We start from the raw sequence: 27,600 nt of genomic DNA on the forward strand, positions 1-27,600 counted from the left end.
GAAATACATCATAACTTATATCTCATCATTTCTAAGTACAATATAAGGATCCATGTTTCGATAATGTATCAAAGTATTTCTATCTTTCAAGAACATGAATCGATCATGAACAATTGCCAATATAATTGACAATCACCAACTTTGAATTAGTAATTTAAGATGGTGAAACATTTCTCATCAAAAGATAATTGTAAGATAACCATGTACTTTACCAAACTAAACCACATGTTTTATATAATCATCAAGTAAAACAAAGCTTCTTCATAGATTTTAGATGGTAAAAGGAGTTTAGCTCATAATGAGCATGATAATAAACATTAAGATGGATGATAATAACAAATACATGATTAAACTTGGAACAATCTAACCAAATGTAGAGGAATCTTCCTTCTTAATGATGATGATGATGGATGATGATGATGGTTGATGGTGATGACCTCCAAGCCTTCAAACTCTTCACTAAATCTTCTATGTGAGTGTTAGTGTGTGTTTTTATAAGAGAAAACCGAATAGAATTCTTTTCAAGACACACCAAATGAGTGCAACATGAGCCACTATTTATAGGCAATCTGGATAGTGAGTCACGGCCCTGTGCTTGATGAGCACGCCCCCGTGCATTTTTAAGACATGTGCCAGTTTTGTTTTGTCTTTTTTGTGACGTTGCCACGGCCCCGTGCTTGGTAGGCACGGCCCCGTGGTTGGTAGGCATGGCCCCGTGGTTTTTAGTGACATGTGCTCAATTCTTCTTGTCGTTTCTGGAAGGTAAGCATGGCCCCGTGCTTCCTGAGGCACGCCCCCGTGCTTTTTAGTGACATGTGCTAATTCTTTTTGTCGTTTCTGAAAGGTAAACACAGCCCCATGCTTCCAAAAGCACGGCCCCGTGTTTCCTGAAAGCACAGCCCCGTGTTTCCAAAAGCACAGCCCCATGTTTCCTGAAAGCACAGCCCCATGTTTCCTGAAGCACAGCCCCATGTTTTGCTGTTTTCTTTGGTTTTTCTTTGGCTTTTCATTTGTTTCTTCGTTTGAGGCTTGGATTCACCTGAAAATACATTTTAACATGATAAGTAGTTATTTTAACTATATTATACGATAGAAGTTGCAGTTTTTAGAGATTATTTGATGCTAAAAAGATGCATATTTTTATATACATCAAACATCCCCACATTTGAACCTTGCTTGTCCTCAAGCAAGCTACTTATAAATATTCTCTAAAAATAGCAAGTTAGGACCATTTCTTAAACATCCCCAAAAGATTTCCAAGAAAATGGGAACAAAATAGCCAACCTTAAATCATAGGAATATATGTAGTGATATATAAAAAGGTGATTTTGTTTTTATGAGTTTCCGTTTATGCAAAACGTCACGTTCTCACAATGTTCACTCACACTCGGTTTTATATCTGATCATACCTGTGATGTATGTATGTGAACACTCTTAGTCAAAATGCAACGTGTGAAAAATAAGCTTGTAGCAATTTAAATCTCCACCTTTGTGAAGGGTTACATAGATTAGAAGGTAATATGGGTTGGTTTTGAGTAGGGATTTGGTATTTTGTGGTGGTTCAAGGGTTTAGGTTAATGAGGATGATAAATACAACTTCTGCTTATTCTCGGGAGTCTTAAGATGTCTTCAACGGTTAAATCATTTCTCCCGATTGCTAATAATATATTTGTTTTTAACTAGTGACTCTTTTAAGGTCAGATCGTCAAGACCAGTTTTGTCGAGGATGTGGATTAGTTCTTCCTCAATCCTGCTCTGAACATAACTCCCAACTCTAATGGATCGTTCGGCTTTGAGCCTAATAGCTCCCATCCTCATTAGTTCGGTATATTCATGTGAGACTGAGTTTGACTTTTTCTACATCTTTCTTCGTTGGATCAATTTCCATATCCTAAGCACCGTTCATATATTTTTGATCTTCTTTTCATTGCGCTTTTGGAAACTCCACAAAATGGTGGCATTTGTTCGTCTTGGCGCCACTTTTTCTTCACCTCATTGCTAAAGAGAAAGATTTTCTCCCTAACTTCTGGAGGCAACCAAGGTTTTTGCGAAATGTATGCAGCAAAGGAAATTGAAATCGAAAGAATGCATTTCCAGTTCTTTAGGGTCTGTCGGTAAAAGACCAGTGTTGTATTTTACCGGTGAGAGGGATAAAGTGGTATGGTAAGGTTTTGTAAGGCTTTTGTTTTTGTGATTTGAATAGTGGTTTGATGGGATTGTGACAATATTACCTTCTTCCTTATACAACGCTTCGTGTGGTCTTGAAATGAATAATTGCGACAAGTTCTAAATCACACGAAACATGTGACTCACTCAAATCTTCTGAAAAAAATATTTATATGGCATGAGGTTTATCTCACAGTAACAGAGGAATTGGGTATAAACGCCATATTTTGCATAAATTTCTTCTCAGTATTACAAAACTTCTTTTTACCTTTTTTCACTTTTAGTTTATAGTAGATTTTTTTTCTTAGTTGGTTATTTGCAAAAAAATTTCTTGGATATGCTTTTTGTTTTGTTATAAACATAGTCTTTGTTTGCTACAAAAATTTTGTTTATTAGAGAATTTTATAATTAGTTGAGTGAGCAATTGGTCAAGTAATTCCCCTCCCCACACTTGAATCTCACACTATCCTCAATGTGAAAAGATTCATAAAAAGGCTCGTAAATGATTCATAAAAAGTATGGTGGTAATGTGGAAAGGAACTTCCCCACGGGCTAACAAAATTTTGGCAGAGCGTCCCCTGCTTTTCATCTGTTTCCCTGTAGTGTACCTGAGTAATAAAATTGCAAACAACCAACAATCATCCAAATCACAATGATTATATATTTATTTATTAATTTGATTTATATATATTGATGTGTAGTGAAACACACTTACTTTCCGTATCATTTTTATCATGTTTTAATTACTTTTTAGTTTAATTATTAAGTTTTATGGTTTGTTTATGCTTGATATTACAAAGATGATTGTGTTCTTGTATGTGATGAAGTTTGGTGGAAAAAAGAGTTAAATTGAAGAGTTTAGGGGCTTAATTGTGCAACTTTCAAACTTATAAGTCAAGGCCCGACCCAAGCCCACTTCTTAAAAGCCTTTTATAATATTATATTTAATTAATAACAAGGATAATCAGCCATAATTCATCCACTAATCCCGAAATCAAAAAAGAAAGAAACCTAAACCCTAGTTCCGATCGGAACTATTGCAGCCGGAAAAGAAAGAAGGAAAAAAGAAGAACCGGCGGCTGTGGCGGCTGTTGTGGCAGCTGGACATCAAAGAGGAACATCGGGGCAGCAGCTAGGGGATTCAAACAAGCAAAGATCTCAGCCATACTTCATAGTAAAACATCCATAAACTTTACTTTTTGTTCAAGAACCCTAACTTTGTTGATTTGATCTTTTGTTTTGAATTGTTTTGAAATTGATTGATTGTTTGACTTGTTATTGATATTGTTTGGATCTTGAATGAGTTTTATTATGTTTATGATGATGTTTATGGTGTTTTTCTTGAGTATGCATGGCTGTCCAAAATTAATGAGTAGCTAAACTTGTTTGTTCTACCTAGGATAGATGATTGTTGAGTGGTTTTAACTTGTATAATGGATTGTTAATTTCAAGACTTAAATTATTGATGTAAAGTTTAACTAAACCATAAATTAGATTGTGTGTGATGGCTGTGTTTTATGTTTTATTACTTATAATCCTCTTGCATTAGTTAATTGAATTAGTTTTGATTAATTGATTGCTTGTTAGACTCTTGACTTGGTGTTAGGGTTTATTTGCGGGGTGTACAACCGTAGGGATAAGTGGGTAATATATATCATCTAAAATCAGTTAAAATACACCTTCTTTGAGACCGAGAGGTGATAAGAAGTAATATTGTCTCGTTGATTTTACTTGTTAGAATTAAGACCGCGCGAGAGCGGGTTTTTGTCTTGTCAAGTTTGAGTGTTTATGTGCAATTAGTTGGTTTAATTTGGGTTAAGTAAAATTGTTCCTCTATCCTTGGTTGCGTAGTATTCGTTTCCATTAGGATAGTGTGTCGATGAGACTGAGAGGTGAGTCGACATTTGAACACGTTAATAATTGTTTGTCCGGTTTATTCTTTAAAATCAACTAAAATAAGTTAGAGTTTGTTAGAGAGACTGAGAGGTAATTTGACTTTCTTAAACAAGTTTTAGTTGTGTCATCCTTTATAACCGGTGTCTTGAATATTTTCAATCCGTTGTCTTGTTATTTCTGTCAACATGATTCATTCCTAGGTAGACGTTTTTATCACTGCAGTCAAAGTTTTCAGAGTTTTGTTAAAAGTTTTCGTTTAATTAAGTTAAGTAGTTTAATCAATTTTAAATATTAAAAATCATTTAAATATTATTTTGGTAAGTCTTAGTTAGAGTTTAGTAATTAAAAACATTTTCACGTGTCTTCGAGTTCGATATCCGGACTTTCCTTATATGTGCTATACGCGATCGGTACACTTGCCGTTTGTGTGAACTAGGATAGATTTTTTGGTTTTTAAAGCTTAGTTGCGACTTTTGTTTAATATTTATATATATATTTTCACACATCATATATATATTTTTTTTCTATTTACATTGCCTAGTTTAATCAGGGTCTTGGCCAGACCTACTTCCAATATGTTCATCGGTTTTGGTGAAGGATTAGTACCTCTGAAACATCTTCGAATGGACCAACGACGTATGGTTTTAATCGATGTCCATTAACTTTGAATTTTGGCCGTCAGAATTTGAAATCTCAACTGCCCCATAGTCAAAAACTTATTCAACTATGTGTGGACCTGTCCAACGAGATTAAAATTTTCCTGGGAAAAGACGTAAACGTGTGTTATATAACGGTACACGGTCGCCAACTTGAAATTTCTTGTTTCCTTTTAAATGGGCGTCGTGTAAACGTTTAGTCTTTTCTTTGTAAGACCAGGAATTTTCATATGCTAGTGCTCTTAGTTCTTCGAGCTCGTGAATTTGATCTTCTCGGTTTTTACCAGCGGACATTAGATCAAAATTCACTGTTCTCAGAGCCCAATACGCTTTATGGTTTAGTTCTACAGGTAGATGACATGCCTTCCCATAAACAAGTTTGAATGGTGTTGTTCCTATAGGGGTTTTGTAAGCCGTCCTGAGGGCCCACAAAGTGTCATTTAACTTTTCAGCCCAATTTTTGTGATTCATTCCTATAGTTCTTTCTAAAATCCTTTTAATTCCTCGATTCGAGACCTCTACTTGCCCACTAGTCTGAGGGTGATATGGTGTTTCCAGTCGGTGGTGAACTCTATATCGTGCTAAGACTTTGTCCATTAAGGTATTACAAAAGTGGGTACCTCTGTCGCTGATTAGGGCTTTTGGAGTACCGAATCGTGAAAATAACTTTTTCAGAAATCGTACAACTACTCGAGCATCGTTAGTGGGAAGAGCTTGTGCTTCTACCCATTTAGACACGTAGTCGACTGCTACAAGGATGTATTTATTTCCGAATGAGTTAGGAAACGGGCCCATGAAATCTATTCCCCATACATCAAAGATTTCACAAATTTGAATGCCCTTTTGAGCCATCTCATTTTTTGATGAGATGTTCCCGGCTCTTTGACAAGCATCGCATTCTTGAATCAAAGTATGTGTATCTTTGTATATAGTGGGCCAGAAAAATCCTGCATCAAACACTTTCCTGACTGTGGTGGCGGTACCATGGTGTCCACCTGTTGGTCCTTCATGGCAGTGTTTGAGAATGTCTAAGGCCTCCTTGCCTGCTACGCACCTACAAATGACTTGATCCGCACCTATTCTAAATACGTAAGGATCTTCCCAGAAGTAAAACTTAAGATCGGAGAAGAATTTCTTCCGCTGTTGGTGGGTAAGTTTCTAAGGATCCTACAAGCTAAGTAATTTGCGAAGTCGGCATACCAAGGACTTTCGTCTTTTTCTTCTATGACTCCTTGAATGCGCATGAGGATTTCATGTGGGAAATTATCATTGATAATTTCTTCGTGAAGTTCTTTGGGAGTTGGACATTCTAAACGTGAAAGATGGTCTGCGGCTACATTTTCTGCTCCCTTTTTGTCTTTAACCTCGATGTCAAATTCTTGGAGTAATAGGATCCATCAGATGAGTCTGGGTTTGGCATCTTGTTTGTTGAATAGGTAACGTATTGCGGCATGATCGGTGTAAACTATGGTCTTGGAAAGAACTATGTATGATCTAAATTTTTCAAAGGCAAATGCTACTGCTAGTAACTCTTTTTCTGTTGTGGTGTAATTTTCTTGTGCATTGTTAAGAGTTTTACTGGCATAGTAAAATGGGTGAAATTTCTTTTCTTTGCGTTGTCCGAGTACGGCTCTTACTGCAAAGTCACTTGCATCGCACATGATTTCGAATGGAAGGGTCCAATCGAGTGTAGTCATGATTGGTGCGTTGACAAGTTTGTCTTTTAATATGTTGAATGATTGTCTTTCTCCAGAAGTTTGGTCATAGGTCTAGCAATTTTGGAGAAGTCTCTTATGAAGCGGCGATAGAAGCCTGCGTGACCTAGAAAACTTCTAATGGCTCTGACTGAAGTTGGTGGTGGAAGTTTGAATATGATTTCTATTTTGGCCGTATCAACTATCTGTGTTTGGTGAGACCTTTGACCCGCTTACTTTTTTACTATAAAATTGTTCCTTAATTATAAATAATATATATTTTTTTAAATCGGATATTAATTTTTAGTAAATTCCTATTTTATAGAATTTTCATGTCGAATATTTGGTGAGATTAATTTTTAATTTAATGAGATGTTATAACCCGTTTAAGGTTATCTCGGTTTGATGAGGCAAATACCTATGAATTCGGGTCAAATACATGAGAAACATTCATTTCCAAATAAAGTAATCTGGTGGCTTGAGAAAAAGTAAGGAGCAACCAGAGAGCTTTTAAAGGTTTTGATAACTTTTATTCTCGTATTACGGGTATTGTTTTACATTATTCGTTTCTAAAATTTATATATTTTTTTGGATTTTAATTTTATGTATTGAGGAAGTTAATTTTGTAATTAGGATTAGATGATGAAAGAGTTTTATAAATAAATGAGATGTTATAACCCGTTTAAAAGTTATTTGGGTTTGATGAGCCCATGTCCCACTTATTTTTTACTATAAAATTATTTTTTAATTATAATAATGTTTTTTAAAAAAATAGAATATTAATTTTTAGTATATCCCTGTTTTATAGGAATTTTTTGGGGATATTACTTTTAAATTTAATGAGATGTTATAACCCGCTATTTGGGTTTGGTGAAACTCAAACCCATGAATTCGGGTCATATGCATGAGAAGCCTTCATTTACAAATAAAATAATCTAGTGGCTTGAGATAATGTAGGGAGCAACCAAGGAGCTTTTAAAGGTTCCTTATCCCCCCCATATTACAGGGGTTGTTTTATACTGTTCGTTTATAATATTTATTTATTTTTTTAGATTTTAATTTTATTTATTGTATAGAAGTTAATAATATACTTACTATTGATGATGAAAGGGTTTCACATATAATTGAGATGTTATAACTCGGTTTAAAAACTATATGGGTTTGGTGAGACTTTTAACTCGCTTATTTTTTTACTATAAAATAGTTTTTTAATTATAAATAATATAATTTTTTTAATTCGAATATTAATTTTAGTATATCTCTATTTTATAGAATTTTCATATTAAATATTTGATGAGATTAATTTTTAATTTAATAAGATGTTATAACCTGTTTAAGGAATATATGGGTTTGGTGAGACCCATACCCGTGAATTCGGGTCAAACGCATGAGAAGCCGCTATTACAAATAAAGCAATCTGATGGTTTGAGAGAATGTAGGGAGTAATCAGAGAGCTTTTAAAGGTTTCGTTCATATATATTTAAGATTAGTATAATTGAGAATTTTATTTTTACTTTTTTTTTAATGTAATAACGGTTTTGTCTTTATAGCATATACATGAGGTAGATGCCTCTACCGGTTTGTGACCCTGGTTCGAATCTATGATTCTTCTGCAAAAGTTGGTTTTTCTATATGATGGTGTGCAAACACTGTTTTCTTTTGTTTTTTTTTTCTTTTAAGTGTGTTATTATGTTTTTTATATGTTAGAATGGTTATCTTTCAACATTAACTTTGGCGTGAGCTGGATAGTTGTGTTTTAAGTGTAATCATCCGAATTTGTGTAGAATTATCGCATTTTGTTTATGTTCGGTACCGTAACGAAACCTGACCGAATGTCAATTTTGTTTTATTTTGTTTCAGTTCCAGTACCGTAAAGAACATAGCAGATACCGACCAAATATGCATCCACTCATCGCCTTAACGCCATAGATCGACAATGCTTGGGTTTTATCACTGTCTGAGTTTTATCAACCTGTCCCGACACAACACACCGGGTAAAACACTAGTTTCATATGAAAAGAAAAGACAAGGGTATCAGTACGTCCTACTACAAATGTTGGGAATGTACATGAAATTATCCCATAGTAATGTATTACCAAAAGAAATCTTTTTCTAATAAAACAATGATAAATGTCAACAAACAACCTTAAAAGGTCATTATTTTAAGGCTTTTAGTGACTCTTGTTTTTTACCCATCATGCAAGTATCTTAACTTATGGTCATTTAATTTTCATGCAAAGTTAGTTTCATAAACTAGAAGATAAAAAAAGTAACACCATTTTATCACTTAATTACCTCTCTTAAAACAGTAACACCAAACAAGAGAATACTGCAAAGTTAGTTTCATAAACTAGAAGATAAAAAAAGTAACACCATTTTATCACTTAATTTCATAAACTAGAAGATAAAAAAAGTAACACCATTTTATCACTTAATTACCTCTCTTAAAACAGTAACACCAAACAAGAGAATACTTTCTCTAAGCTTTTTTTTAACGGCAAATTTCTTGTATTTAGGCTACCACACTTTCCAAATTAGAGGGCCCTGACTGGGCCGGCCCATAGGGGTGTTGGGTGGTCGACGGCCACAAGCCCAACACCCCATTAGGCCCGAAACCTTTTTTTTAAATTATATTTATATTTATTAAAAACAATATGTATATATAATATTTAAACTTAATTATATCACCACTAGCTTGGTCTAGTGACAAAAGTGTATTACTCTCAACCAAAAGGTTATAGGTTTAAGTCTCATTTGAGACATGTTTAATCCTAATTTTATACAAAAAAATACATAACTCAAATTATAACCAAGTAAACCTATATAAATATTTAATTGTTTAAACTAACAAAATACTGATTTTAAATAAGGCCCAAAAAAAAATTTCGTCTTCGGCCCAAATTTTTTTTTTTGCTTTCTCGGAGCTGGGCCTGAACCCTGATTTCTCACTCTTACCAGACTATGTTGTCTTAACCTGGCCCACACTGGCTTCAGAGTTTGGCTTGGGCGTTCCCCCGGGAAACCATACCGCCGACTGTCACTTGACAGTCATTATGCCACCACAAGAGCATATCTCTCTAGCGTAACACACGGTAGGACGAAAACCCGGGTGGCCTCAGGTTCGAACTGGCAACTTTTTCACAAGACCTAGCTCAAATCTTGCATTGCCAATATCCACCCAAAATTGACACAAGTGAGATTCGAACTTGAGTCTCTATTAAAAAAACCCAAGCTTCCTAACACTAGCTGAGCCGGTCTTTTTCACCCAACTCAAAATTCATAAGCTAGAAGATAAAAAGATAACACCATGCCTTGTGGTTATTATTAACTTTTTGTAATAACAATTCAGTTACACCTAAAATATTAAAATATGCATATCCCCAAACTATATCTTTAAAGTGTTATTATAGAAGCAAATAATATATACTATCGGTACCAACTTCCAGCCTTCACCCACCCACTCTCAACTCAAAAGATTCGTCATTGCTATTTAACGTAGAGCTACCAGCTAGTTCATTCTCCATACTCTGTTCATTGTCATCTTCAACTGGCTTTAATTTAGGTACGCATTATATATGCTTATTCGTGATTGCTAATACGTACCTGTCGTGATTAATTGTTGTTTCAATGTTAATTCATATGAAATTATAAGACTTGTAATCAATAATTAATTTATATATGAATTGTATATCGTGCCTACTGATCATGATCATTTCGGTGTATTTAATTAATTATGTATCGTTGCTGCTGATACGTACTAGCTTCGTGTGCTAGTAACGATGTTTGTCGTTGATTTTTTCATTACATGTATTTTAAACAAGTACAATAACCTTAATATACCATAACTTACGTAAAATGAAAATTGTATACTGGTTTTTTATGAGTCTAACATTTTTACCTTGTTGTAGATGCTACATCGATCACATGCTATTTGTGTAAAACAATTGACTAGGCCTCTTAATTATATAAAACTAATGACATTACATTTACATCATCGACTTTAATTTATAAGATGTCACGTCAACTATTTCACATAAGCTACATGTCACATCAATATACGTGAATCAGTTTTTCAAAAATAACTACTTTGAAGCAAATAGATAATAATATATAGTGACCAATATATTGCCATAAACTTCTTATATTTATAACAAGCATTTACTGTTTTTTTGCTAATTTCAAGCAGAGCATGTACATTGTGCACCAAGTGATCCACAAAATAAAAATATCTTATGCATCCTCTAATCATTTTATTATTATTATTTTTCTAGTTACAGAAAAAAGTGAATATGAAACCAGAAGTCAAAGACGGGTCAAAGTACCCTTTGACCATTCCAAGGGCAATAAGGGGTGTGGCATGTTTAATAGTTTATCTTCTAACCTCCTTCATATTATTGGTCTATTTAGGACCATTTGCAGCAGTATTCCTTAGGCTTTTTAGCATACACTATAGTAGAAAAACAGCAACCTTCTTATTTGGTTTTTGGTTGGCTTTATGGCCCTTTTTATTTGAAAAAATCAACAAAACAAAAGTTGTTTTTTCGGGTGAAACTGTTCCAAACCGAGAACGCGTTTTACTTATCGCGAACCACAAAACCGAAGTTGATTGGATGTATATTTGGGACCTTGCGCTGCGAAAAGGCTGCATAGGATGCATCAAATATGTTTTTAAAAAAAGTTTGTTGAAACTGCCTATTTTCGGTTGGGGGTTTCATGTTTTGGAGTTTATTTCGGTTGAACGGAAGTGGGAAGTAGACGAGGTTATGATGCGGAAGATGTTGTTAACTTTTACAAACCCGTTTGACCCATTATGGCTAGCTATTTTCCCTGAAGGGACTGATTTTTCGTAAGACGTTATTATTTGTTTTTCAGTTTATCGTGTGTTTTTTATTAGGCTTGTAAATGAGCCAAACGTTCGTTTAACTTTAACCGAACAGACGATCGAATACGAAGATAAGCGAACGAAGTTTTCTTGTTCGTGTTCGCTAGTTAAGAAAATGAACATGTTAGTGTTTTTTATGTTCATGTGTTTATATGTAAACGAACAAACATTGATGAACAAACAAAGATGAGCTAAAACTAGTTAAAAGTAACTTGAAGAACAATGCATTGGGCACAAAATATTATCAAAACTAAACAAAGATGTAATTGGCCAAAAAGTTTTAAATGAATATTCTAACGAACATAAAGGAATGATTATAAACGTACAAACGTCAACGGACATAAATGAAGGAACGAGACATGTGTTCATGTTTGTTCGTTTATAAAATAAACGAACTTCCAGTTGAACAGTTCACTACTGACTAAACATTCGGTTCATTTAAAGGCCTAATTTTGATGATTGTTAAAGCGGTTTGTTGATATAACCAGGGAAGAAAAGTGTATAAAAAGCCAAAAATTTGCTGCTGAAAATGGGCTGCCTGTTTTGAAGAATGTGTTGCTTCCAAAAACAAGGGGTTTTTATGCTTGTTTGGAAATATTAAGGGGCTCTTTAGATGCAGGTTATACAATTTCCATAATTAGGTTTTGGGTTGGACAATTGGGTTGATAAAACATTCTGTGTTTGGATTGACATGATTAACCCGTTTTGTGTTTGGGTTGCACATGATAACTCGGTCTGTTTAACTTTCAAGAGCTCAAGCTCGAGCTCTGTCTGCTTCAAGCTTTATTTCTAAAACTCAGGCTCGGCTCGTCATTAGTTTTTCAAACTCGATCTTGGTTCGAGCTTGGCTCGTTTATTATCTGTTATTTAATTTATATACATTTATAGTTATCTTTTACATATATTTTTAATTATAATTATAATTATAATTATTATTATATATAACATAGTTTATATGGGTTTGGATCAAATACAAATGAAATTAACGTGCGAATTGTCAGAATCAAGTAGAGTAATTATATACACAAGTAATGTAATTATGTAATTACATCATAGAGTAATTACATAATTATTCTACTTTTATATATAATTACTCTACTTAATTCTCACAATTAGAACCTCAATTTTATTTGTATGTTAACTTTCCCCTAGTTTATCTAATCTAGTTATTTTTATCATAACTTTGTATATAATAATATCAATCATAAATTACATAATTAATATATTAAACTAAATATATAAGAAGGCTCGTTTAGCCTCGTGAGGCAGCTTAATGTCACAGACTTAACATTTTCAAGTCACGTGCGGCTCTTAGACACCTTTCAAAAGTGTTATCAAAGCTTTTTTTCATTGCAAACGAGAGCCAAAGGCTGATCTTAGTCGGAATCACTCTGTGACATTAAGCTAGATAAGTGAAACTCGGGCTCAGGCTCGTTTATTAAACAAATTTATTTTTAGGCATGGGCTCAAGCTTAGCGATTCGAGCTTTCAGTGAGCCGATTTTAACTAGCCAAGGAGCGGCTTGGCTTGCTTACACCCATCCTAGTATTGAGTTAAACATGTCAGCCAGTTTAAAAATTAGTATTAAAAATTAATATGGCGTATAAGCTAAACCCGTCAACACATGTAGCACATTTACAAGTTGATTACAACCCACCAACTCGTTTGACTAATATAAAAAAGACATGATACGAGTATCATGGTCAAGGTATATGCTTATAAGAATTGTCTAAAATACCTTTTTCAGTGTATGATGTGACAATAGCGTATAAGAACCGGTGCCCCACTTTCCTGGACAATGTTTTTGGTGTAGAACCTTCCGAAGTTCATGTTCATGTTCGTCGGATCCTTGTAGAAGATATCCCGTCGTCAGAAAGCAAGTGCGAAGATTGGCTACTAAATACGTTTCAACACAAGGATCGGTTGCTTTCGGATTTCATTGCAAACGGGCATTTTGAAAATGAAGGAACGGAAGGAGAGCTCTCGACAATCAAATGCTCGGCTAATTGCATGCTTGTGTTAGCCATCACATGTTTGTTAACATATCTTAATCTGTTTTCGTCTATTTGGTTCAGGATATACATTGGCGTGGCTAGTGCATATCTTGCTTTAGCTACGAGTTTTAACTTCTATCCGTTACCGGTTCATGAATATGTGAAAATGTTGTCAACTTGGAAGAAGTCCAGGAAACACTAAACCAGTTCTTGAAATAATAACTTCTTACTTGTTGAATCTTTATTTACTTGCCTTTAGTTGTTTCGCTGACGTTCATATAACGTTTGTTGTGTTTTATTTATGTTTAAATACAATTAATCGGTCGATTGGCCCCCTTGAGGTAACATTGTGGTGGGTTGAACTATAAGTGTGTAAACTAGGTGACAAAATTTATAAAAAAAAATAATAATAATTACATACATACATGCATACATACATAGTGGACTGGAGGCCATTGGTGTTACCAACATGCATAACTTTGGACCAAGTTTATAACTTTGAATAAATACGTATCAGATCTTGTAACTTACGTATCAAATCCATAATATGAACATACCACATTCATTATCCATGTAGTTAATTTTAAAAATAGTTCTATAATTAAAACAGCACAAATAGACCACACCAACACATGCATACCAAACTTTTATCAAGCTTCAAGTAAGAAAACAAGTTTAAACATATAACAAGTCAAGTTCAACTTATAAGCCCGGCTATAATCGAGCTTTCAACACAACACGATTCGAGTCTAGCAAATAAGCAAATCTTCCTTCCCCTTTTTTAATATTTTCCTTACAATAATAATCATAATCATAATCCAGACATTGATTGATCACCAAGTAAAAACCCTTGGGGTTAAGAAATTGCAAACCACCCTAACTCTAAAGCCATTAGCACTTTGTGCAATGACCTAAACCCTAAGTTATACACTAAACCCCGCCCGAAAACGATTAACTCGGGTAAAAAAAACACTACCTATGATATGATGATTTACAAATGTAACTGTTACAATTACATCAAAACCAAGACTCCATTTCACTCCACCCTGTGCACACCCCCTCCCCCTCCCCTTCGCCTCCTTCACTAAATAAAGTTTGATTCGAACAATCCAATGAGGCCCCGCACGCCAAATTGTACGCTTGGCATGCTGAGTGGCACACCCGTAACCGGTTGTCACCGTCTTTTTCACATTTCTGTATCGATATCTGGTTCGGTTCCAAGATAATGATAATAAAACATTAGATTAGCACCAAGCATACTATAAATGGAAAGATTGCAAAAAGTCTTAAGAAAATATTATTCAGTGTCATGTCTCTATTTCAGATAGTAGGGGTGTAAATGGCCTCTAGCTCCAAGTCGTTTTGACTTACGAGAGCTCAAACTTGCCTCGTTTTGGGCCTTCTTTTGAAAGCTTAAGCTCAACTCGTAAGTCGTTTTCTTAAGCTCAAGCTCGGCTCGTTTATTCAGCAAGCTTATTTTAAAGATCGAGCTCGTTTAAGCTCCGCTCGATTCGAGCTTTTAGCATCTGATCTCGAGTAGCTCATGAGCCAGCTTGGCTCATTTACCCCATTCATGGTTTGACACAAATACGACCTATATACCCAAATTTATTTTATTCTATTTTGCATATTCATACTTGTTACAAGCCGATCTCGAGTAGCTCATGAGCCACCTCGGCTCGTTTACACCCCTATACGCAGATTTGACACGAATACGACCTGTTTACCCAAGTTTATTTTATTTTACTTTTGCATATGAATACTTAAAATTACAAAGTTAAAAAAAATATCACTAAACTATAAATATGATGCTCATTTATCTTTATTTTTTAAAGCTTGGCATAAAAAATACAAGTTTAAGTTAATACATAAAACACTTTTTTTAAGTTATAAAACAAACTGGTTATGCGCAAACCTACCAGGCCGACCCAAACAGAACATGTTTACCAAATGTGTTAGTGGGTTCAACTCAAAACTAACACAAAATTGTGACTAAACCAAAATCCGTGAATTTCGTGTTAGGTTCGTGCCATTTCAGAAATTTACACCCCTATATTTTCAAGCAGTGTACATTAAAAATTAATATTTAAGGGCCTATGTTATTAGGGACTTAATAACGTAGGCCATCAAACTTCAACTTAAAAAGTAGATTATTTAGCAAAATGAGCAAATTGCCCTTGATTAAAAACGAAACTTACCCAACAAGCTAGTCGTTTCGCAGCTTTATCACAATTTCGGCCTCTAAAAATATTAAGAATCTTTCGAGCACCTGTCGGATACAACCGGTTATAATTTGGCATGACAACAACTTCCTCAAGTTGTTGCAAAATACTCGATTCACCGGGTGCACAATGTTGACCGTCACCATCGTTTACTAAAACATCTTTACAAATTGACAGGCTGTCAAAAAGATCCGTAGTGTTGCGACACGTGTACCCTGCATAATCGGAGCACCGAAACTCACACACTCCATTATCACATACTCCACCATGAAGACTGCATTGTTCATCACATACAGCTGCATGTAAATTGGTATAATAAGTTAAATGTTAAAATGACCATAATGCCCTTTAAGATTGTGCACAGAAATTGGTATAATGGAATAATTGCTAAAATGACCATTAAGCCCTTCAGGGTTGTACATAGAAATTGGAATAATAAGTTAACTGTTCAAATGACCATTATGTCCTTTATGCCCTTTAGGATTGTGCATAGACACTGCCACACTGGTATAATGTTTAAAATGACCATTATGCCCCCTTGGGGTGTGCATAGACAGTTAAGACACTGCCACACTGGTATAATGTTAATTCTTAAAATGACCATTATGCCCTTTAGCATGAGTCGGTTTGGGCTCAAACCAATCGAAAAACCCAAAAATTCGGTTATTTAGTGTTTGAAAACCGGTTGGTTTCCGTTTTACCATTTGAGCTTGAACTTTTTGGGCTGAAAAGAATTGGCCCAAAAATAATGAATTTGAGCTTCAAACTTTGAGCCATAATCTTTTTGTCAATTATAATTAAATGATGTATATTTGCATTTTGGCTAAAACATGTAGGTTGCACTATTCGATAAATTCTTTATAGATTACTTAACATTCAAAATATAAAACAAAAATCCATAAACTCGTTTCGGTGTTTTAGGTTTTAATTACAGGCAAAACTGAACCGAAAATTGAGTTTTTACACAATACATGAAACCAAACCGTCGGTTATTGTTTTGGTTCAATTATATCAGTTTATCTCTTTTTCAGTTATGGATCGGCTTTTTGGTTTCATTTAAATAAATTCACTATACTCACCGGTTGAGCAATCGATCCCAGTGTACCCATTTGTGCATTCACAAATACCGTTTTTTAGGCATTTCCCGTTTCCGCTACAATTGCTTGGGCAGGACCCTGGAAATAATATTATGTAAAAACGTGCCCGTAAAATTATATAGTATGCGAATAAAAAGAGAGACTTACTTTTGCTACAATCATGGCCATCAAACCCGATAAAACAGTGACATTTTCCATCAACACAGCCGCCATTGGAGCTGCATGAGTTCGGGCACTGCCCGGTTTTCAAAATAGGATTTACACTACAGAGTTCATGATATGCCGGGCAGATCAATTCACCTGTAACATGAAAATAAATAAATACTATAACTGTGAATTATAAAAAGATTATAATTGTGAGCGGCAACAAGATATACTTGTGTACTAAGATAATACTTTTTTGGTCAAAAAAGAGTTAACTTTTTCTTTTAATATTACCATTAAAGCCCGGAAACTGGATTGGCCCGCCCGCTTCAGGGCATACCTTCCAGATACCATCAACAGCAACCTGCAAAAATGGTATCAATAACGGGTTAAATCAGTTTGGGTAGCATATCGCTACGGGTTAGAATCATCATGAATCTAACACGTCTGACCCGTTTATTTTAGCTGCTTTAGAGTACTTTATTTGTTTGACCCGTTACCGTTATCTAAAAGTGTAACATTCTGGCCACCATTATTGAAGACCTGGAATAGTTAGGGTTGAAGACGAGGCCCTAATTGGTCAATGAAAGACCGTGAACGGTCTTCGATTTGGGTTTTGATTTAGCCGGAAATGGTTGATTGGACTTCGATTAGGCTATTGATTTGTCCGACAGACGATGAATGAGATCCGATCTGGCCGAAATACGATGAACAGACTTCCATTAGGGTTTCAATTTGATTAAGCATGATATAATCAGGTGCGATGGACCGATGGTACGCACCCTTTTTTCAACTGTTAAACTCAACCAGATTTTCCGGAGACCGGAGCGCTAACTCGTTTTTTCGATGACTGGAGTACTAACTCCTTTTTCCGGCGGTGCTTTAATCGGCTGGTTAATGGGTTCAAAGGCTGATGATTGTTGTGGTCGTTTCAGGTGATGGTGGCGGCGGCTGGGCGGGATTGGTGATGGTGGCGGCATATATATATAGAGAGAGAGATGGTGGTGGTGCAGCGGTGGTGATTGCCGGAGGTTGATGGTGGCAAGTGGTGGGTTGGTGGTGGTGGCGGCTACTAGAGAAGAAAGAGATACCATATATATATATATATATATATATATATATATACACTTAAATAAATGGATATTAAAATGTCTTTTCAATTAAATAGGTGAAAGCACTAATTTGCCCTCATGTGCAAGGCATGTGACCTGAGTTAACGAGAAAAATTAACTGGGTTAGGGCTAAAGGACAAATGGGGTAACATTTGAAAACGTAAAGTACAAATTATGTTACTTTTAAAGATAAAGGACAACCACTGAAATTGATGTAAACATAAAGGACAATAAAATATGGTTAATAACAAACCTCCAATGTATTGTTTACACATCTTCGTTGATAACAACCGTTTCCTTGGGTCATAGAACCTCTAACAAACCCATTTCTTACTAACGAAGAGGCCATACACCTTCAATAAAAAAACAAATAAACATAGATATAAAACATAATATATAGTTAGCATTACAATTTTAAATGATTTATAATAAAATCTCACCTTGAGTCACTTCCACGTACTTCACCAAACATTCTATCGGGCTCGCGTGCACTATTAGTGTCAATACAAGAACCATCAGAATAAGCTACAAAATATGTGCAAAAATCAGCCAATGACGATTGTCCACCTGCAATCACCAAAATCAAGTGTTTTTAGAAAAAAAATATATTTATCATATCAAGAAGCCAAAATTAATTGGGGGGCCACGAAGAAAAATATATTTTTTTATAAAATTTTTCCTTGTTAGGTTTAGTGGAGTAAATGAGCGAAGCCTAGAAAGAAAAAATAAATATAACTTGTTTAAACTTACCTTTATAAGGTTGAGGAAAATAACGGGCCCACATAGGAAGATCGCCACTATAATTTACAATTGGGCAATAACCCTCGGCTTCTCGATTATATGTACAACCTGTTAATTGTGTTGTGTTGCAATGGTAAGCCCCTTTCCAAAGGTTACACGGGCCCGTTACAAACTCAGTCCCTTGATTATGGCCCCAATCGAGACGGTCCGCCATGCTATAATTAGCCTCGTACCAACCGCTATCTTCAAGTAAAGCTAATGTCATTTTTGAAACCACCGAGAGCGTGTCAACTGAACCCGTCATTATTTCATTCATTAAAAGCCTTTTTTCCCAGTGAGATCCTGAAAAGGTTTAAGTTTTGTTAATTAATAATAATTAAAGAAATGATACTTAACTTTAATATGATTGAAATAAGATGGATTTACCAACCTGATGTTCCACGGCCCCCGCCATCTTCTAGTTCCAGGCCTGTGAAATTCTCGGAGAACGTCTGCCAAGATGGATCAACAATTCACAGGTTAAACGGGTCAAACTCAACAAAATTCATTAACTTGAGTCACTTGCCTTTAGTTACTAATGGAGGTGGAAAATGAACCAAGTTCGAAGGTCAGGGTCAACCGGGTCAAAAATCATCGAAATTCACTAAATTGACTTTAGTTTCTAACTAGTAAATTACCCGAGCGTTACGCGGGGAAATCGATAAGTAAAACCCAAGCGTAGAAGCAGAGAGTTAACAGGAATTCGGTGAATATTTGCTACTTTTGTTACGACATTGGAAAAAAGTTTGTTAAGTTAACATGTTTAAAAATAAATTAAAAAAAAAGTAGCGGCAAAACCCGGCTTTTGGTACCCGTACGTTGGTAAAACCCGAGTGTTATGACAGTGTGTTGACGTGAATTAGGCCAGTGTTAGTTACGTTTGTTAAGGTATAAGCAGCGTTAGTAAAACCCGGGCGTTGTATGTCTTGGACGTTGTGACGGTAAGTCTGCGTGAATTAGGTCAGTTTTCCTCATGTATGTTACGGTTTTTACTGCGTTCATTACGGTATGAAAACTAAAACAAAAGATAAAATCAAAATTGAGGTGGACCAATGGGTGGCATCAGGCGTTAGGGGTGTTCATAGCACAAGACCCGACCCGAGAGAAGATCGACCCGACCCGAGGACCGATTAAACTGAATATATAAGACCGAAGAATGACCGATGGTGATGAATTCGGGTTGGTCTTAAACATGGTCAGTCTCTCGGTTTTTTCGCATGGGACCGAAACCGATTATTACACCAGGAAATTGAATTGGTTATGGCATAAAACAAGGTAAAGATCTCTGAATACAATTCAATAACAATTTCCAATCAATTAGCAGATGATTGCAATTGTTCAATAGGCAAATTTTGTTCAATTAGAATATCATTTTAGTCCAAAATTTGAAGTATATGTTGAATGCGGTCTATAATTCTTCCTTCCTACTTGATTATTACAGTATGATTTCTTAATTCTAGTGCTTAATTGACTGATCTAAGGTTAATTAATTGTTTGATTCTGTATGCACTCCAGCTGTTTGATGAAATGTCTCACCGAACATGTGTATGGTTATTTTAGTTCCTGACCAATTGATTAACAATTTTGTGATATGTTTGTAGTGGTTTCGAATAGGCAAGAAAGAATTGAATTAGTTGTTTAGAATATCGGTTTTTTATAAAAGGTGAAGCAAGCAAGTAGCTTATCTAATTGAATTAGTTATAAGTTTTAGGTTGAAAGCGGCAGAGCATGCATCCATGTTGTATATTATGTCATGGTCCAAGATGTTCTATTTTATTTATAAACTTCTCTCGGTCTTCGGTTATCTAGCATGTTTTCAAGGGCCAAAGACCGGTTGTCTAGCATGTTTTCGATCGGTTAAAACAAAAACAAAAAAAGCTAAAAAAAATAAAATTGATGTTAACTCAGTTTACCATTATGTTTGTACCAAAACCTAAAATAACAAAACCAAACGAAAATGGTTGGATGACTAAAATTTATGTGAAAAAAAAAGAGGAAGAACTATGTTATTGTAGCAAGTATCAAACCCGGGTCAACTCCTCAAGACACACTACCTAATAACACCAAAGCCAACGGACCAGAACTAAGTTAGCTGTTTTAGTTGCACAAATTTCTAATATATAAGAAAATCCTAGAACCTATTCAGTTTTGTGGCACCAAGTTTCTCTTTTACTCTATATAGATAATAATGGAGTTGAAGAATGGGGAGGTTTAGACACTGGTAAAAATGGGTCGGGTCACAGGTCAATGATTCGCAGATTAAACGAGTTAAAACTCAATAAAATTCACCAATTTGACTTTAGCTTGTAGCACAGGTGGAAACTGGACCAAGTTCGAACACGGGTTGAAATGGATAATTTTGGGTTGGGTAGACCTAAAACACCATCGGTCCAATAAATTTATCACTGCACCGAATATGATTACATAAAGTATATTATTTCAATAATAATATACATTATTATAAAGCTATATGCATTTGAAATACAATTTACAGGTTTTTCAAACCAATTTGACCTATTTCATTGTAAGTTTACTGTTTCTTTAACTGTTTTGACGCAAACTGACCGATCCATAAATATATTAAAAGGCCACTAATTGATGGATAACTCAAGAACTTGAACTCTCCAAAAGAATATAAAATTATACAAAAAGTCTAAAAAGAGTTTTAATGTAATGTACCCCATAATGATGGCGTGAATGCATAACAACGCGTGGCAAAACGACCCGTGTCACCATCCTCCCGAGCTTTTCATCCCTTATTTGTTCAGTAACCTACAAAAAAAACAATCAACCAAATGAACAACCAGTCAAACTTCTATAATTAATTAAACCAATGGTATTCATTTACCTGACTCCGCCGCCTTTTTCTCTCATCTCTAAAATGAGCAAACGCATGTGGGTCAAACCCAAGAACGTGCATCACCTAACAACCTTAAACTTGTAAAAAACTTTTAAAAAACAATTTACGCACATGTTAAAAATAACTTACTTCGTGTATGAGGGTAGCCGAAAGTAAGGTTTCTGCTTCGGCTGTTAAGTGACGAGGGGCAACGTTTACATGTCCTATAAATACATAGATAGTATTAGGTTTTTCCGATTATACCGTTTGTATAAATATTTTTTTATAATGATCATTTTTAATAAAAATCACAAAAAGTACCAGTAATTGCACGACCCCATTGATCACGTTCACATGCTACCGCCCATGCTAATGTATTGCCAGTGGTGGGCCTTGTAGTCACCAGAAGAACCAAATCAGCATCAGCAACCCCCTCTGCAAAAATCAAAAATTAAATTTATTTCAAGGTATTAAAATTATATTCAGTAGAGGTGGCAATCTTAACTAGGGTTGTAAATGAGCCGATCCAAGCCGAGCCAGGTGGGGCTCAGGCTCAACCCGTAAAAAGCTCAAGCCAGCCTGTTTATTTTAAAAAAATATTGTATATTTTTCTACACATATTGGAGTATATAAAAAGAAAAAAATAATAATAATACTTCTAACATACACCATGATGCATAATAGATAAATTGCAAAACTTATATATTAATATTTTGATTATAATTCCGGATTTTAATTTATATATAATATAATTTGGGCTTTACTTAAACGAGCCAACGAGTCAGCTAAACGAGCCTAACGAGCAAGCTAACAAAGTAACAAGTCGATCTTACTTAGGCCCAGACTCGACTCAGCTTGGCTCACTTATCTTAACAAGCTAAAATGTTGAGCTCGAGTCGGTTCGTGGCTCATCAAGCCAGCTCATTGATATTAAAAAGAATAAAACTTTTAATAAACTGCAAAACTTATGACTTATATATATCATATTGACTTGGGATGAGAGGATTAGGCATGATTTGATAGACCTAAACCTCTCCGAGGACATGGTTGAGGATAGGAATTTGTGGAGAAGTAGAATTAAAGTTAAGGATTTTCAGAGAGAATTGAATACCTTAGGGCTTAGACTTAACTTATTTAGGTCACATACCATAATGGTATTTCCCTTACATATATTATTATTATTATTATAATTATTATTAGCTTTTATATAGCTGTTAAACTGTGATCTTATTATTAATATTATTATAATTAGTAGTAGTTTTTATATAACTGTTAAACTTTGATTTCCTTTATTTTGCTTCATACACATGTACTTAGAGCCGAGGGTCTCTCTGGAAGCCACCTCTTTATTCCTTTGGATAGAGGTACGGTGTGCCTACATCCCACCCTCCCCAGACCCTACTTATAGCTTTGCTGTCGGTGGGATTTTACTGGGCATGATTGATTGATTGATTGATTGATTGATATCAAATTTTGGGTTATACTTTTGGCTAATAATTAATATATATTTAAAATTAAAAACTTGCGCATTAGTTTAAACGAGTCAGCTAAACGAGCCTAACGAGCCAATCTTACCTTGGCTCAGGCTTGGCTCGGCTCGGCTCAGATCGTTTGCAAACTGAGCTTATCTACAAACCGAGCTGATTTCGAGCCAGCTTTTTGAACAGCCTTAATTTCAATCACTATTTAGGTTTTCAAAACTTAAATCTCAAATGGGTTGAAACCCGCCCAAACTCACCAAACCCACCAACCCGGCCCACTCATCTTGCCACCTTCAAATTTAACAAACTGAAAAATAAATGGTACCTTCAACATATTCACGTGGAAGTCGAACACCACCATCTTGGCCACAAGCAGAATAACCACTTAAGCGCAAGTTTCCTCTTACACGCTCAACTGCCAATGCTCTTTTAAACCAGTCTGCTGTCTGCCCTAAAGCCTGATCTCACATCATATACATAAAAAAATCAAAACTTTTATAAACATAACACACAATAACCGAAAACCCAAAAAACAATCAAATATTTTATAAAGATAACACACAATTACCAAAAATACATAAAAAAACCAAAGCTTTTATAAATATAACACGCAATAACTGAAAACCCATAAAAAGATCAAAGCTTTTATAAACATTATACGCAAACCGAAAACCCAACAAAAACATCAAAACATTTTATAAACATAACACAAAATAACCAAAAAACAATAGGAAAAAAAATCTAGATTTGAGAAATACCCGTCGAAGACGACGTCGTTTATCCTCCCTGGCTATATCATCCGAAGTGCAATTATACCAACAATCACCAAATATTGGAGGATCATTGTGAGGGTTACAAGAAGGTGTACCCAAATTAGAAGCTAAAGGTGGTTCACCTAACTGCAAAAAGAAAAACAATAATAATCAAGAAAAGTGTTTAGTTTTGCATTATAATTACAGTAAACGAACCGAAGATTCAGTAAACCGTTTGGCAGGAAGTTTGTTTATTCAATAAACGAACAAACATGAACAAAATTTGGTGTTCATTTAGTTAAACAAAAGCATCAATAAATTTTCGGCCCAATACATTGTTGTTCACATTCACTTTTAATATGTTTACGCTCAGTTATGTTTGTTCGTTACGTTCGTGGGCCGTTCGTTCACATGTTTAACGAACAAACATAAACAATTACAAACACATTCATTTTCTTTACGAACGAACACGATTAACAAAACCATGTTCATGTTCGGTCGTTTGTTGAGTCATTGCTAAACAAACGAAAACGCTCCCATCGCGTTTGTCCGGTTTGTTTACAGGCCTAATCACAATTTCAAGAAAAGGGTTCTTTAACTAAACTTACTTTCACAATATCACCAACGATTCTACAATCTCTAGCAGGTGAATGACCCACCGCATCATAATTTAGATAAATTCTGATAGGTTGTTTAGCATTCTTAGGAAAAACCGAAACTTTTGGAACTTCCAATAAAGCCCTTCCCGTTTGGTGAAGAGGCTCGGAATCAACAGCTTGATAAACTTGTGGAGTCACTGAATAAACCTTGTTTCCAGGCCGTTTTCGCCTTTGTTCAATTATTTCATCATGAATACAAGAATGTGAGGTCATATCTTCACTCCCTTCAACAGGCTCTCTCGGTTGCAATTCCGTATGATGGTATTTTGTTTGAATGATGTTGAAAAATACTAAACTTAATAATATCTGAAACAAATGTTAAACAACTTGAGTATATGAAGTGTAAGTATTCTATTTCTGACAAATTTGACTCTCATTTCAAGCTGCTGAAGATCCAACCCCTAATTCCCAAAAAGGGGCTAGATTTTGCTTGTTAAAATTGGCAAAACTAAAGAGTAATAAAAACCCTAATCTCATATGTTAAACAGTAATTAAAAACCTTGAAAGCTTCAAATTTTCACAAAACAATCATGATTTGGCAACAAAGATTCTGAAAGCTTCAATTTTTTTTTACCAAATTGGGGAAATAAATAAAATGATTCATTTTTCATCAACAGTGATTTAAAAACAAAAACAAAATAAATAATCTTTAAACAGAAAGAAATCACCAAAATTGAAAGATTACCTGTAGAACTAACAGCTCAGTCCAACATTTCCTTGTTGAAAAAATAATAATATTATTATTATTAATCCTACACCGAATCTTTCCCTCCATTAAATACATCAAATCTTCTCCGGCGACATCCAGTCGCAGATTCCAGCAATACCCAGATCGGAAAATCCAATATCAACAATTTTCTCGCATTATTGTTCAAATTCCCAACTGGGTTTTCGAATTCGAGCTGCAATTGTTATACAAACACCAACAAAACTCAAATTCGAATAATACCCATTTTATTTGAATGAATCTTGTATCTGGGCTTTCGATTAATTGTGGAATTGAGTGAATTTTAGATTGAATTGAAGAGTGTGTGTGTGTTGATAATATAATAATATTAATAAAGACTTTATGTTGTGGTGTTCTTGAGGGCAGATGAGTGTTGATTTTTGGGTGATTGATTTGATAATAATAATAATAATAATAATAATAATAATAATAATAATAATAATAATAAAGGGGACGAAAGGCGAGTGGGTGTGTGGGTGGGTGGGGGTGGAGCGGATTTTAATATTTTAATGTAAGTTTTAATGATTAATATATTAATTAAAGTTATTGATTTATAATAAACTGATTGTAGTCATCCTTACGCCCTGCTTGCGGTGCGCACATATAATGTATATGTGTGAACCCTTGGGTGGGCAGAAGTAAAATTGCACTAATTTTGACGTTATTTTACTAATCACGTGAAAATAACGTTAAAAGTGGCGGAAGGTTAATCAGGCATCACGTGGTGGCGTTGATAGCCGAAAGACAAGGGCACATGCACCAATCAGCCGGTGTCCCGATGATTGAGTGTTATGTGTCTTATGTCCAAGGCTTGATTCAAAACTACTATCGAGCCGGGGGTCTCACCGGAAGCAGCCTCTCTATCCCTATGGGATAGAGGTAAGGCTGTCTACATCTTACCCTCCTCAGACCCTACCATAGCATTGCTATTGGTGGGATATACTGAGTACGATGATGATGATGATGATGATTGTAGTCATCCCTCACGGTTTGTTTTAACTTTTAAAGTGCATTACGCGTGCTGACTCATGATATCTTTTATGTAGATCTGGATTAAATTTGCTTACCACATTCTGAAAACGTAAATTTTAAATAGAGCTTTTTTAATCACCCCAGCGGTGTGATTAGAAAACCGCCTAAACCATCACGTACAGATCACAACGTGGCGTACTGAAGCCCATCTTAAAATATAATCAATCAATCAATCATACCCAGTAAAGTCCCATCAATAGCATAGCTATAAGTAGGCTCTGGGAAGGGTGGGATGAAGCCCATCTTAAAAAAAGTAATTTTTTATCTTTTGTATGTCTTTTAACCAGTGTTTTAAAAAACGGTTCAAACCGGCCGGTTAAACCGGATTTCACACAGGAGGGCGGTATTTTGAGTCCGGTATTTTTGGCTGGTTTGCTAGAACATCGTACCGGCGGGTTTTGTCTAAAATACCGGTTTTATGACCGAGAAATTGTTGATATTTGCGGCCCGTATTTTTTCAAAATTATTTTTAACCCAACAATTAACATTCAAACGTGTAAACTTTAGGACTATTTTTTAAAAAAATGAGTGCTTTTGCATTATTATTATTTATCTTAATATGGATTAACTTTTGGATTAAATTTTGTTATGAAATTATTTGCTTTAGTTATTTTTGGATTGAAATTACATTTATAGAAAATTATAAGGTAAATTATTCAACCGGTGTTGAACCTTCCAGTATAACCCGGTTCAACCGGTTGCAGTGGCGAACATATGGTATAGGCAGGGGTAACCCGGGTTACCCCTCAACTTCCATTTCGTAGTGTAAAAAAATTTTATTTTCGTCGTTTTATATATCGGGTCACCCCTAAACGAAAACTAGGTTACCCCTCAAAGATTTTGATAAGTCCACACATTAGATAAAAGCCCACACAATTTAAATAAATATAAAACCAAAAAAAATAATATAATAAAACAATTACCATCAATCCCTCCCTCTGGTCTCTTCTCCCACCATATCTGTGACACTCCTCTAAATAGGACATTTTCCGTACGAAGCTTAATCATGATATATTAACGTTAATTCCCACATGATTAAATTTTGCTAAGTTTAATCACATCGACTCTAGCATAGGCCGGACATGCATGACACAAAGAATGTAAGGATTTTTTTAATCTAAATACTCGTTCTTACGGAACTTGTCCGATGAATGCGGACGTTAGTAATATTTTTATAATGGCATGATACTAGGGGTTGAATTCCTTGTTATACGATTTTATTTATAATTATGTTTATAGAATACGACTATAAATACAAAACACTTTGCAAACGTTTATTCTACGATGTGTTTTTTTCTTAGTCGGTATGTTGATATGAGAACATTTAAGAAAAACGTTTAACATTTAACCTCTAATAAACATCACTAACCGTCTAATCTTTCATATAACATCTTTTAGTTACTCATAAACTAATTAAGCAACAATGCTCATATAAAAATCTAACAAATCTTATACAAAGTCAACAAG

The 27,600-nt window shown here is 34.9% G+C and overlaps 2 protein-coding genes across 2 annotated transcripts in view; one reads left to right on the plus strand and one right to left on the minus strand.

The window, feature by feature from the left end:
- LOC143530946 (putative 1-acyl-sn-glycerol-3-phosphate acyltransferase 5) overlaps nucleotides 1-13,490 on the plus strand; it is a 28,883-nt gene extending 15,393 nt beyond the window's left edge. Inside the window, exons 3-5 of the mRNA XM_077026359.1 lie at nucleotides 10,684-11,258; nucleotides 11,783-11,913; nucleotides 13,042-13,490. Coding sequence (XP_076882474.1) covers nucleotides 10,684-11,258; nucleotides 11,783-11,913; nucleotides 13,042-13,490 — 1,155 coding nt within the window. The remainder of the gene's footprint in view (nucleotides 1-10,683; nucleotides 11,259-11,782; nucleotides 11,914-13,041) is intronic.
- A 646-nt stretch (nucleotides 13,491-14,136) lies between these two features.
- LOC143531025 (uncharacterized) lies at nucleotides 14,137-25,244 on the minus strand. The gene is made up of 17 exons (XM_077026422.1): nucleotides 25,060-25,244; nucleotides 24,324-24,680; nucleotides 23,722-23,862; nucleotides 23,289-23,421; nucleotides 21,804-21,917; nucleotides 21,633-21,706; nucleotides 21,492-21,566; nucleotides 21,323-21,415; nucleotides 19,035-19,095; nucleotides 18,614-18,946; nucleotides 18,304-18,430; nucleotides 18,117-18,216; nucleotides 17,046-17,115; nucleotides 16,755-16,907; nucleotides 16,590-16,685; nucleotides 15,487-15,806; nucleotides 14,137-14,494 (listed from the first exon to the last, which is right to left on the minus strand). The coding sequence occupies exons 1-17, from the start codon at nucleotides 25,156-25,158 to the stop codon at nucleotides 14,306-14,308; spliced, it is 2,535 nt and encodes an 844-aa protein (XP_076882537.1). The 5' UTR covers nucleotides 25,159-25,244; the 3' UTR covers nucleotides 14,137-14,305.
- Nucleotides 25,245-27,600: the final 2,356 nt, after the last annotated feature.

This window comes from Bidens hawaiensis, unplaced genomic scaffold (assembly GCF_021521415.1).
Source record: "Bidens hawaiensis isolate Kalapana, Puna unplaced genomic scaffold, B.hawaiensis_p1.1 tig00000670_1, whole genome shotgun sequence".
Classification (NCBI taxonomy): Eukaryota; Viridiplantae; Streptophyta; class Magnoliopsida; order Asterales; family Asteraceae; genus Bidens; species Bidens hawaiensis.

Bases quoted from the DNA above. Each gene is read 5' to 3' on its own strand.
- LOC143531025 (XM_077026422.1), bottom strand. From the start codon at position 25,158: ATGTATTTAATGGAGGGAAAGATTCGGTGTAGGATTAATAATAATAAT. The intron at 18,947-19,034 runs GTTGGTAAATCC...AAACCTTTTCAG, and splicing joins CGGGGGCCGTGGAACATCAG to GATCTCACTGGGAAAAAAGG. The intron at 16,686-16,754 runs GTAAGTCTCTCT...TATTATTTCCAG, and splicing joins TGGCCATGATTGTAGCAAAA to GGTCCTGCCCAAGCAATTGT.